Genomic DNA, 12,505 nt, shown 5'->3' with positions numbered 1-12,505 from the left:
TCAGCGCAGAGCCGGAACAAGTTGGATGCTCCTCAGCAAGTTACTCTTTCACTTATGCACAAGTAGAGTTGAAGATGGGGTCAGAGAAAGTTACAAAACCTGAAGTCAGTGCCTTCAGGTCCAAAGGGTGAACACTTTGCTGTGTACAGGTTGTGCTGTGCACAGCTACCTTATTTCAGCTGTACAGAATATTTGGCAACTATCAAGTATCTCTGTCTAGGCACTAATATAATGGAGAGCCCTGTTATAACTCAGCCTTACACGTTTCGAGCTGCAAAGCCACACCTCAAACAGTAATGCCATATTTAATGCAGGTGCATTGTTGACTTGCTCTTCTCAACCCATTGCAAATAAAGAAAAAAGAACTTCCTGAAGGACTTGCCACTTCCTTCCATTTGTGATGTTCATGACATGGTAATCTTTAACATTCCCCAAAAATTAGCACACACTATTACATTGAAACTTGAGCAACACAGGAGTGCATCTTTCAGCATATGAAGAAATGCCTTCACACCTCTTGTCACAGAACTTGCAAATACTGAAAAGCATCAGGCAACCCAAGACACTTCTGAGGAGTTTTTATTTTTGTTTCTTCCCCCCACCCTTGTTGATTTTTTCTGTAGGAATTTCATGAAGCAACACCAGCAATGACTCACAGAGCACAGACCACATCTACTGTTCAGACTCCTACTTTTTATAGCAGAACAAGCAACCCAACGCCTCAATTTCCCAATGTTTTAACATCCCAATGCATTATTGGAATAGACACTCTTACAAGATTCTGTAGCTTAGGTAGATTTACCTCTTGTTGCAGGCTAATTATTTTTCCCATGAGGAAGTCTTTCCCCTCTAACAGAGCAATGTTGCAATCCAATACTACCTGAACATCAAAAATAGTATCTTGAGTGCCCCCTAACACAGACATGTTAATAACCATGTGAGGCTTCTTCCTGCTAAACAATAGTTCCCTTTTTGACCCCTTGCTCTACTCTTCCATGATGAGGGCAACCAGTGGAAGCTAAGTACCAGCTGTACAGGTAGCAGACAATTCTAATTTAAGCTAAACACGACCTAAGAAACACTGATTCAAAAAAGAGATCACTGCTGAAAAAACCCTGGAAAAGTCACTAGGGGAGACTCTTAGAGAAAAGGTACTTTAAGAACTGGAAAAGATGTCTGGTGTGCAAGAGGTCAAGTTGACTAGGAGCAGGGACACAAAAGTTGACTTTCAGAGCTGAAAATAAACAAGCAGATGTTTGTCCACAGCCAAAGCACCTCCTTCCCTCCAGTGAGAGTTGCTTTCACTGTAACTCACCTGCTCAAATGGAGCAACCCACTAAACTCACATGCTTTCATTTTATGGATCTGTTTTCCCATAATCACTCACAGGTGCACACTTTTCCCTGGGACAAAGGTAAGCAAATGGAAGATAACTGGTAAACAGGGACGTTTGTTAACCCTTTCTTGCCAGCCACACTGGTTAACCAGTTCTGATTATATCCTTCTAACTGCAGAGGCAGCTGCAGCAGCATTGCTGGGACAGGGCTGTGTGAGCTACCGGGGCTCCTCAGTGCTTGCAGGTTGTTGGTTGCTGTTGAAGAAGAAACCTTTCTGCTCCTCCCTTGCAGAAAAGGGTGGCTGTCCTCTGTCCAAGTTCTGCCTTCTTTTATCATTTTTCCTCAATTTTATCTCTCTGCTACCTCAACTCAGTCTTACTCATTAATTTTATGTCAAGCTCTGCGGTTTCCAAAATCTACATCAATCTGTACCATTTATCTACCAGTTTTATAAAGCCCTTTAATCTTTGAAAAGCCTTTCTGCCAGGCCACCAAAGGGACTATGTTCTTGCAGCTGACATAACTGCCTTTTCCCCAGCAGCCAGCAATGAGCTCAGCAGCACAGTCCCACACAGCTTCCCCTCAAACTCACTACCCCCGAATAAAAGGGGACAGGGCTACTGGAGACAGGGGAAAGAAGAGGGAATTACATGGGAAAGAAGAAAACCTAAACTGATGAAGGGAAAAACGGAGAAAGTGGGAATGAAGGAGGACAAAATAAATGAATGAAGATAGGAGGACACAAAAGGTGAAAGAACAGAGAAAGGGGAAACAGAAGGGCAAAAAATGAACTATGCCCTCTCTCTCAAGGCTAGAGGTTTTCCCCAGTCTCGCATGACCGCTGCACTTGGACCTGTCCTTCACATGCACATTGAAGCTCTCAGATCACAGATGAAGTTTGGACTTTCTTGGTGCTCTGCAGAAGGGTTTATGTAAGGTTTATGTAATGTTATACCTGCCATAGCAGATAACTACGTATTTTATAGACCAGAGCATCTGAATGAGTGGGTGAGGACACCAAAAACCCTGGATTCCAATTATAATAAATGAACTCAAGACTGCATTCACTGAAGAGGTTTCACTGACTTCAGCTGAAGTTGGAAAAGAGCTGTTTCCAACTGAAAAAAATTAGTAGCTACCTGCTTAAGTTCACCTGCTTTTGCTAAATCAAGACTTTACAGGTAGATGAGTACCTTAATTACTGCAGAGCTGGTTTGAATAGCTTTGCCTCTCCTGATCTCACTCCTGTTTGCTGTGGACACCTGGCTCAGGAAATGCAGCCCGGGACTGGGACCTTCAGAGAAAAGCTGTGGTCCTGGAGAGCCCACCTCTGACATGTTAGAGGGGATCCAGCCAAGAGCAGGAGCAGGTCTTTTTTTTCCAAACACACAGAGAAGAGGGCATTCTTTTTGTTCTATTTGTATATAATGAGCACAGGGTCTCCCACATACTGTTCTGGTCCTTTGTGTGTCTAAATACTCATTTTCCTGGGTAGAATCTGCTCATTTTCACACAAATACAGTTGCCCTTGATAGTTCTTTGCAACAGAATTTTTTTTTACAAAGAATTAAATGTGGACTGCTTAATTTATTTCAGAACATTTCTTTCTCCTTCACAGGCCAGTTTCCACATACATGAGTGATCCCCTGACCTGTGCTCTGCTGAGTGCTCTGCCTGCTCTGCATCAGGAGCTCTGTTCTCTCCCACAGCATTGCCCTTCCTCTCTGCTTCTGGTTCACACCCTCAGCATCATCCCATTGTCCCTGCAGCTTTTCTGGTTCTGCACCTGCCTCCCAGCCTTTCCCCTAGGTACCAGGTAAGAAACCTGCCAGTGCTTGACCTCCCACACTGACAGAGCTTACATTTTTCAGGTTACCACTTAGAAGCCCAGAATGACATGGAAAGAAGAGATATCCAAGATCTATGGATTTCAGCCCACTTCTTAGACCTCGATTTCTCTGAAGAACACCACTTGCCAGAGGGACATTGACTGAAGTAAGAATTTCTCATCTTTAGGACCCCATGAAATCTGCCTTCCCATGTTTGTGTAGCTCTGATCTCTCTGGTTGTTTTGGGAGCCTTTCCTGTGTCAGGTTGCTAAAACAGCACTTCTCTTATCAGCAAGACCTGTCACTTGCACTACCAGGGTCAAATTGACTCAGGCTGATGACCCTGCACCAAGCTTTCCATAGACCCTTTCAACCCAAAAAAGGAGAGGAGACCAACATCAGCTTGGGTGGTAGATAGTACCTTCAAAGGGTTGGATAGGCCATGCAGAGATGAAATGTCTTCCCCAGTGATGGGATTGAGATCCCAGGTCACTAGACTTCCAGCTCCTGGCCCTGATCTTGGCCTGTCAGAAACCCCAATCCTTCTTGAAGCCATCAGTCCATGTACTCCTGACCCTATCAAGCCACAGCAGCTCCCCTAAAGGGTGACAGTCCAGGTGTCCTGGACAGAGACCCTGCTGCCTTCGCTAACTGAGGCAATCTAAAGTCAACACAGTAGATCAAGTCCTGTCAATCCTTGCAAGAGAGAAACACTTGCTCTTCAAACCTGAGCCTGAAGGCTTGTGAAACAAAGGTACCCTTTAATAAAGTAGGATTAATGAGCGGGAAAGGTACGCAATAAAGGGAAACAACTCCTCTATTTCACACCCCAATCCAATCAAAATATGGAGACAATAAGATAAAACCACACTGTTTACTCACTACTTTAAAAGCTCTGTTCTCCCTGGATGCAGTTCACCTTCAGCCAGTGACACCAAAAGAAGGCGCTTCTGCCTGGTTCTCTCACTCCTCGAGAGCTCCCAGAAGCAGGGACTCCAAAAACAAGACCAGTCACACAGAGCTGAGTGGCAGCAAGGCTTCATATATGGGAGTGGTCAGAAGGGGAGGGTGATGTAATGAAGCCCTATCTTTGAGCAGTAAAGGCATGCCACCCTTCCCCCTCCCTGTCCCTGAAGAATTGCTGGCTCACAGGGCAAGATGAGAACAGAGTGGTCCAGCACTTTCCATGCCGTACTTTCTCACGGTAAAGGGAACTGTGTAGAGGGTGGGGAGCAAGGAAAGATCAGGCTTGAGCGGAGGCAATACTTTGATGTTAGGTAGTCCCAGGAGTGAATCTGTACTGACGGAGTTGTTTCTTTTCTTCATGCATCAAACAATTGTCTGCCAAGTTGCTGGTTTCCCCTGGCACAAGTCCTGACAGGGAAGACACTCTCTGCATTAGAGCACTGGGACCCCATACCCATCCTGACAGAGAAAATCCCATTCCTGCACTCTTCCAAGTTGGCTGATGCTGGAGCACTGCCCAGCTCCATGGCTGTAGGGGCTGAGAGCTCTGTAGTGAAGGAATGTGCATCCCATAAAAGGTGGTGTCTTGGACACTGACCTGGGAAGCTCTTGAGAGGCACATCCTGCCCTTCTCCATCAGAGGAAATTTTGAACTCTCTGAATGGAGAGGAAATCTCCCAAGGATGTACCACTGCTGTCCAAAGGGAAAATAATTAATTTTTGACTTCCTTCATTTCAGTTTTGTTGATCGCTCACTGAAGGGCTTGTTTGACCATGAAAAGCCACATCAGGCATTGAGACAAGGTTTGCCTAATTCAAAGGTTATAAACAATCAGTCGGGTAGCTCTGTGATTGCTGTATAAAGGGAGATTCCAGGTCTAACAAAAGGTTCCTGTGTGCTCTCAGATGAGGCAATTGGAAAAGGCAGGGGCCAGTCCAGGCTTTCAAAAAGTGGAATTCATGGAGTTACTGTCATCTACCAGGAATGGCACCAAGATCCACAGGATCACGCAACAGCAGCCAAATAAATACCACCAGCTCAGAGAACCAAAATCTCATACTGACAGGAACCTCCATGGGTAATTCTTAGATTTGGGTGGGGAAGGGAGATGTGGGAATGACTCTTGCAAGAAGGGCTGCTTCTGCAATGCACAGTGAACTGAACTGGAGAACAACAGTGCCTTTACCCCTTCACAGGTTATTTTTTTAGCCAGAGATGTCCCCTGTCTACACAACACTGTGACATCTCAAGTAAAGGAGCTATTTACAACACTGTAAGGAGCATTCCTTTGCACATCACAGTCTGAGTCTCACTGATCCTGAGGAATGGGTCTGCTTTGATAGTGTCAAGGGACTTGAAAGCAGATAGATGACTGAGAACCCCTTTTAACTGCCAGGAATGCTGCCTAAGAGATTTTTTTCAGATCCAAGACAAACTAGCTTTCTCTTATAGATGTAAGATTTGCTCTACTGTATTTGCACTCTCCTGCAAATTACAGAATCCTTCTTGTTCTGTTGTTTTGGAGGGGCCCTGGCTTTGGAGCCATTGGAAATGAAACAGAAACAATTAACACTGCGTTGTTCTGTTATCCTTATCCAAACAAGAATGTGCACCCAACAAGTATTTTTCAGTACAACCACAACTGCAGCAGGGCCCATCCATCCCAAGGAAAGCTCCTCACTTGCTCAAGGTGCAGCATGTTTTTTACAGGAGACAGGTTGACAGACAGGTTTAGTTTGTTTGGAGACAACCTAAACACTCTGGGTGGGTGACAAAGTAAACTCCAACCAAACTGTAAGCACAAAGAGGAAGAACAGAGTCATAATAGGTCCCTTCCCCTATTTCTCCACCAACACTCATGGTAAGAGATAGACACAGGGGAGACTGTGTAAAGCTGCCTGCCAAATAATGAGCCTCCAGTACTTGCTGCACCTCCAGGAAGATCTCCAAACTCCATAACCTGTCCAGATTGCCAAATTCTTATTATCATCACCACAAAAAAATTCACTATTTAACAGCATTTTAAAGCTACTATCAGGGCCAGGGAGCCTTACAGGCCCACATGAGGAAAGCATTCATATCCCCACTTCAGAGACAGGACAACAGAGACAATCTTGCCCAGAGCTTCAGGTCAGTGCCTGGGCTAGAATAAGCAATCTTCCCCCCATATTCCTTAACCATATTCCTAGACATCACCTTTCTTCCCTGTCACATGCCTGATATATACAGTAAACCCAGAGGCAGCTGGAAGCGACAAGTGCAGAGGCTGACACATCTACAGCACCTTGCCTGGAGCTTCATGGGATGTTGTGTTCAGTGTTCCTCATGGCTTTGGTCTCTCCCCCACTGCAAACAGAAAATTAATAAAACGTGAAGGTAGCACCCTCCATCTCCTTGTGAAAAATGACAGCAGATTAGATTGCAGCAGAGGAGCTGGGGGGAGGTTCAAAGTGTTTGCCACTTAATGGAAAAATTGCACCTTATTACCGAAAGTTGTTGGGTAACTAATTACTGTTAAAGTCTAACGTAAGCAAGAAGGCCCTACAACCACAAGAACACAGACCTCCCCAGCAAGAGCCAAGGTCCACTTTCCATTCTGCTTAAGAATCAGTGGGACTTGGAGATGTGAGGCTCAGAAGTTATTCCTGGGCATGAATGAACACTGACCCACAGAGATCTGCATGTGCAGCCCACCCAAATTTCGCCTCATGAGAGCTGTGCTTCTCAGGAAGCCCCACAACTTCTTGTTCCTTTCTCAGCAGTTTCTGCTGAAGGATCAGCTCTACTGCTCTCGGAGCAACAAATGAGACCTCTCAGTATAAAATTCAGCACATCCTGGTAAGCCAGAATCTGTCCCGGGTTACCTTAGTATGACAAGATTTCAGTGGGACCACTCAGCAGCTCCTACCCCATGGCAGGGTCAGGGTAGCAGCCTCTCAGAGAGGGACAGGGCAGAGCAGCAGTGCAGCCATCCCCAAATCTGTTTTCCCCAAAGTCAACCTGCTTACCCAGCCCTGGGGGTGCCTTCTGCTGGCATTGCAGGGCCACTCAGCTCACAGAGTGGTGGGAATCAACCCAGCAAAGAGCCACTGATGGCTGTTCAGGTGCTGCGAGGGAAGAAATTCCACCGAGTCCCTGAGAAGGCTGTGGATAAAGCTCTAATTGGCACTGAGTGGGCAGGGGCTATGTACATTCTGGCTACACTACTGCCTGGCCTCAGAGGGCAAACCTATCTCTGGGATGAACACCCAAAAACAAGAGTTTCATGGATCTTTACACTGGGACCCTTTTCTCTGCTGTGGGCAGGTGAGGAGGGTGCTCAGCAGCCATACGAATAGTTCATATAGCACTACACAGGAAAGGTGCACACCATGCAAGACAGCTCATACCCTAAGAGAGAATCTGGATTTATAACTCTTATTCCAGGGGCTCTCAGCACTTCATACTCTCTGGGTTTGCTCCCCAGAACAACGGCCTCAGGAAATAAACGAATTTTTCTTTCTAAAGAAGTCATTCACTGCAGCTCCAATACTGCCCTATTGCTTCAGGCTCACATGTAGTCCAACTGAGGCTTGGGCAATCCAGTTCATGTCTGTGTGGCCATTTGCAACCCATTGGTTTTGACCTTAGAAGAGAAACACACACCACAGATCCACCCTTAGTGCAAACCATGAGCCATGGCCCACACGTGGGATGGGCACCATTGTACAACGGAACAGGCTCCTGTCACAGCCCACCACAGCAAAGCAGCTGAGTATGTTCAGCTTCCACCAGCCTGAGGCTATACCCTGAAATCACTGGGTGACTCTGTGCTTTTCAGATGGGCAGTCACAAAATTCATACAAAAGAAGACCCCAGAGACAGGAGCCTGTCCTGACTGGCCTCTGCACCTGAATGCAGAAATCTGGCAGGTTTGGTGCTTGCGGCATCTCCTCCCCGGGCAGAGCATAACACAGGAATGAGGAAAGGGTAAGTGCTAAAACACCAACAAGTCTTCTGTCCTGAGAGATGCCTCATGCTACCAGAAGAACAGAACTCACATCTCAAGTACAGATCAGAAAAAAGAGTCCCTGTCTGGTTCATCTTCCCCCTGGCCCAATCTCCTTCAGGACTTGTTTGTTTAGGTGCTGCAAAAGGCACCAGAAATGGCCATTTGCTTATGAGAGATCAGAATCACAAACCTCTGCCTCAAAGCACTTGGAACCTGTGTAGGAAAGTGTGAGGGGGCCAGCTGGGCTGGAGGCAGAGACTGTAGCAGCACAGTTCTGGGAACACACACTTGGCTTTGGGAGGAGCACACAAGCTGCAGGGGCTGGACACACAGCACTGCACAGCAACCAGGCCTGCACAGGAGCTCTGCCCCTCCATCCCACACACAGGGGCTGCTCAGCCTTTACGTCACAGCCTCTCCATGCTGGGATGGGGCAGATGCCGGTGCTTTCCCATCTGCTGAGCCCACACCTGCTCCCATTTCCACTGCCACTGGGAGCCACAGATGCCTTCACCACATTTCAACCTGATCTCTGGGGAAGGCTTTGTTTGTTTGCCCAATGTGCCAGGGCTGCAATTAGCAGGCAGAGTGGGCCAGTCACACCTGCAGGGCACAGCACAAAGCTGCTTTAACCCCCTTTATCGACCTGAGCCCCTTGACCCCTGACCTTCCCAGGGAGAAATGGCAATGCATGGGATACCTCTGGCTCTGCACTCTCAAGGATCAAGGTGTCTCCCACAGGTCAAGAGGAGGGGTACTACAAACACAGACACCCCCTAAATTTTGAGAGCCATGGCAACCAATGCCATCAGGCACAAATGGACCTTTGCAGGGGGTAGATTGGCCTTCCCTGGGAAAGGCTCTCACCTTCCCCTGCAGATGGAGGCAAAAGGGCTTGCCACAGGCTGGAGCAATGTTCCCACTCTTCCCCCTCCCCACACCAGCCAACAACTCTGGCCCTCTGATGCTGTGGGTATAACCATTTTCTGACAGCTGCTGTGCCCACCTTGTCCCCTCACAGTCGCCCCATAGCATTGAGGAAGAGGAACAATTTGTGGTGAGATCAGCCTGGTGTGTTATGGGGGTTTGGGGGAAACAGACCTTGGGGTTTAACAGGGCTGCTCCCCCATGAGAGCTCCCACAGCCAGAAACGAACTTGAACTCCAGCAGGGCAGGGCAGAATTGTGCAGAGACAGAAGACTAGATAAAAGAGATTATCTTTTTATAGATATGGATTTTTTTTTAAGAGAGCAGGAAGGAGCAGGAAAGAGAGGCAGAGTCCAGGGCCTGGTCTGGCCAGATCTGAGGCTACCAGAAATGCTGGCTGCTCTTGAAAAGGCTTCCTGACTCTCCCCATGCCACCCTGGCTTCCTTGCTGGCCTCTGCCACAGAGATCCCACCAGCCTCGAGCTAATTTGGGCTTGTGAGTGAGAACACAGAAACACAATGGTGACAGGAATGAAAAGCAATGGGGAGGATGACACCCAGGAGACTTATTCTTATCAAAAAACAACAGTATATCAACGGAGATCTGTGAAGACGGAGAAGAACCTTTTGTAAAAGCCACAACTGAGCCAAATCCTGCAGTTTTTACATGCTGGTCTCTCGGGAACCCCATGATGAAGACTGCCCCAAAGGGGGACCCCTGTGCCAGGCCAGGCCAGGCCATGTGCCCGACACGCTGCACACTGAGCAGTCACACACCCACGGCACAGTCGCTGTTTGCCCTGACCATGTGCTTTTTAATTACAGCTTTTATTTGCAAAGAATCTCTTATAGAAAAGACAAATTGCATTACTCTCAGCTTATTAAAATCACACTCAGAGTTTCTCAACTGCTAATTACACGCAGGCAGCAGTGTCAGTGTAATTAAAGCTGGGATGGACGTTTGGGGATACAGCTGTCCACAAGTCTTTCCTGTGCTGGTCTGAGCTGGGCTCAGTTGAGCCCTGCTCAGGCCTTGGCCCCCGTGACACCCAGGCACAGCCCTGTCATGCCACAGGAGATGATGCAGGTAAGGCCAAGCGCCTCCTCAGCACAAGGGATGGGAGGGCCCTGCACCAAACCTCCCCAGTTATACCTGGGCACCCACCCTGACTCTGCTGCTGGGGTTGGGGTAAGGCATACATGTGGCCCTGGGGTTACAGCACTGAGGTGCAGGGAGTGAAAGGGGGTTTTCTCCTGTTTCGGTTGCTAAATGATTGCAGTAAATCACATTGCCTGTCTGAGCCTCCATTTGCTTTCATGCAAAATAGAGATTTTGGGCTTCCCTGTTAATTAAGCAGCTCTGGGAACAAACCACAGAATGGACTCTTGCTGGCACCCACCTCACACAAACATTTTAAAGCCTGACTGTGGCACACAACAGACCTGGGAGTGGATTACACAAGGGAAGGTGTGAAGCCGTAGAAACTATGAGTTCCAAAGAACTGAGGGACAGCAATAAAAGAGCTTACAGACCTGTGAGGAGCTGGGAGCCCGCTGGAGAACCAACTGTGCCTCTGCAACACTTGGTCTTGGCAGAAGAGCCACCGCAGGTGTGCAAACAGCCGTGTGGGGACAGCACAGCAAACACCTGCCCTGAGCTCAGGCACCTCGGAAACAGAGCTCTCAGGACACAGGACCAGGTAAGCTTTGGGCAAGTGGGGACTTAACCCCAGCACTGGCTTCCTGCTGCGAGGGGATGCTGTGGAAAATATCACCTCCAGGAAGATGAAGCACTAATTAGGGAAAGCAGATAAAGACTGCATCTCTTTCAAGATGAGTTTCCTTCCCACTGAAATCCTCACGGTTTCAGTGCTCAGCAGGATGCAAACACATCCTTAAACTACTTCCTGGAGCCTAGTTTCAAAGATCAGCCCCTTCAAATGCAGCAACATGCCAAGATCAATAGCAGACCCAGGAGAGCTCTAATCATGCCAGCTCCAAAACCACCGGGTTTCCACTACAGTCAGTTACCTATCAGATGCCAAGGGGCACTGCTACCTTTTCATATTTGAAAAGGCTACCAAGACTTCCTAAGCAATCAGCCTTACTTAAGTACCAAGGAAAAAAAAATCAGTAGGAAATTTTATGTTTCAGAAACAGCATGATGTGCCTGTGCAATATATCCTGGAGAGGTAAACACACAGATCGAGTTCACAAGCGAAGAGGAGCAGAGCTCACAGACACTGGATGTGATCCCAGGAACAAGGACATGCTCATCTGCTCCTTGAACAGTTTTACTACTAACTCCCTAAAGGTTATCCAAACCCTGGGAAGCAGCTATCAGGTGATCATTTTTAATCCACTACAAGTTACAAGTGAAGAATGAATGATCAAAATTTCATGTGGAAAAAGCTGAGTGGGGTGTCCTATGGGTGCCAGAGGCAGTATGTTCAATATATTTACTTGTGGCCCAGTAATGAAACAGTAAGGATAACATATGGAGCTAGCAAAAGGCATCAGGAAAATTTAAGTTGTAGAAAACTTGAAAACATCTGTGAAACAGGGCAAATAATAGCTGATGGAATTCAATGTAGAAAAATATATAATTCCTGGCTGTGATAAACCAATATAAAGGATAGATATATATTGATGAGTTTGAGTTGGAAGCTCCTTATACCATATACACCATTAAACCTCTTACAAAGATTTGGGGGAAAAAATGGAGCAAGAAGGAAGCAAGAATTTGTTAGCTCCTGATTCATTGGCTCTTATTTAGAGCTTATAAATGAAACTGGGTCTGTAAAAAGGAAAAGTATTCTTTTGAAAAGGATAAAGAGGACAGAGGCAGAGTTAAGAATCAAAGCTGGCAAATCAAGCTACAGCTACGGAAACTTTTTAAAAATATATAATAACTTACTACAAAGAACTTACCTAAGAAATGACATAACAAAGATTATGCACACTGAAAAACAAAGTGTTTTCAGTCCAGGGTGTTCACTCAAGTACAGCTAACTGCAGCTCCCTTGGAACAGCACTGAAATCTGTCCAAATAGGAGAATTCCCGTCAGAGGTCATTATTTTCACCCCTTAAAACACGTGTGCAGCGTTAGAGCATGCCACAGGAACACAAAGCCTGAAAAGCACAGGCAGGATTCCCAAGAGATTCAAGCCTTCCTCTCCCTACCTGGAGCCTCTGGCAGCGAGGTCTCGCCCAGCCTCATCTCACCTCCAGCCTCCGAGCAGAGCCACTCACTCCATCCGCCCCACGGACACACCTGCGCGCTGCGATCCTACCTGGAGCTAAGTGGGATTTTCCATGCAGGCGGTGCGGCATCTCAGGGGTCCTCCCAGCACATCCCTGCCTGGCCCAGGGCTTGGCGACTGGCCCAGGGAGAGGAGAGCCTCTTCTCCAGAGCAGCCGGGCTGTTCCCCTGTGGGTGAGAGGCTGGGTCAG

At 47.3% G+C, this 12,505-nt stretch overlaps 1 protein-coding gene across 5 annotated transcripts in view; it reads right to left on the bottom strand.

Moving 5' to 3' along the window:
* The window catches only part of GGT1 (gamma-glutamyltransferase 1), a 30,253-nt gene extending 17,748 nt beyond the window's left edge, over nucleotides 1–12,505 (bottom strand). Inside the window, exon 1 of one of the 5 annotated variants that reach the window (XM_032127793.1) lies at nucleotides 12,346–12,505. Coding sequence is in view for 2 of the 5 variants with exons in the window: in XM_032127790.1 (XP_031983681.1) it covers nucleotides 6,418–6,434 (17 nt within the window). In the remaining 3 variants the exon portion in view is untranslated. The other 4 variants (XM_032127794.1, XM_032127791.1, XM_032127790.1 and 1 more) reach the window with 4 other exon arrangements.

This window comes from Corvus moneduloides, chromosome 18, assembly GCF_009650955.1.
Source record: "Corvus moneduloides isolate bCorMon1 chromosome 18, bCorMon1.pri, whole genome shotgun sequence".
Taxonomy (NCBI): Eukaryota; Metazoa; Chordata; class Aves; order Passeriformes; family Corvidae; genus Corvus; species Corvus moneduloides.
The sequence above is the reverse complement of the archived record's forward strand: the minus strand, read 5'-3'. Positions and strand labels throughout refer to the sequence as shown.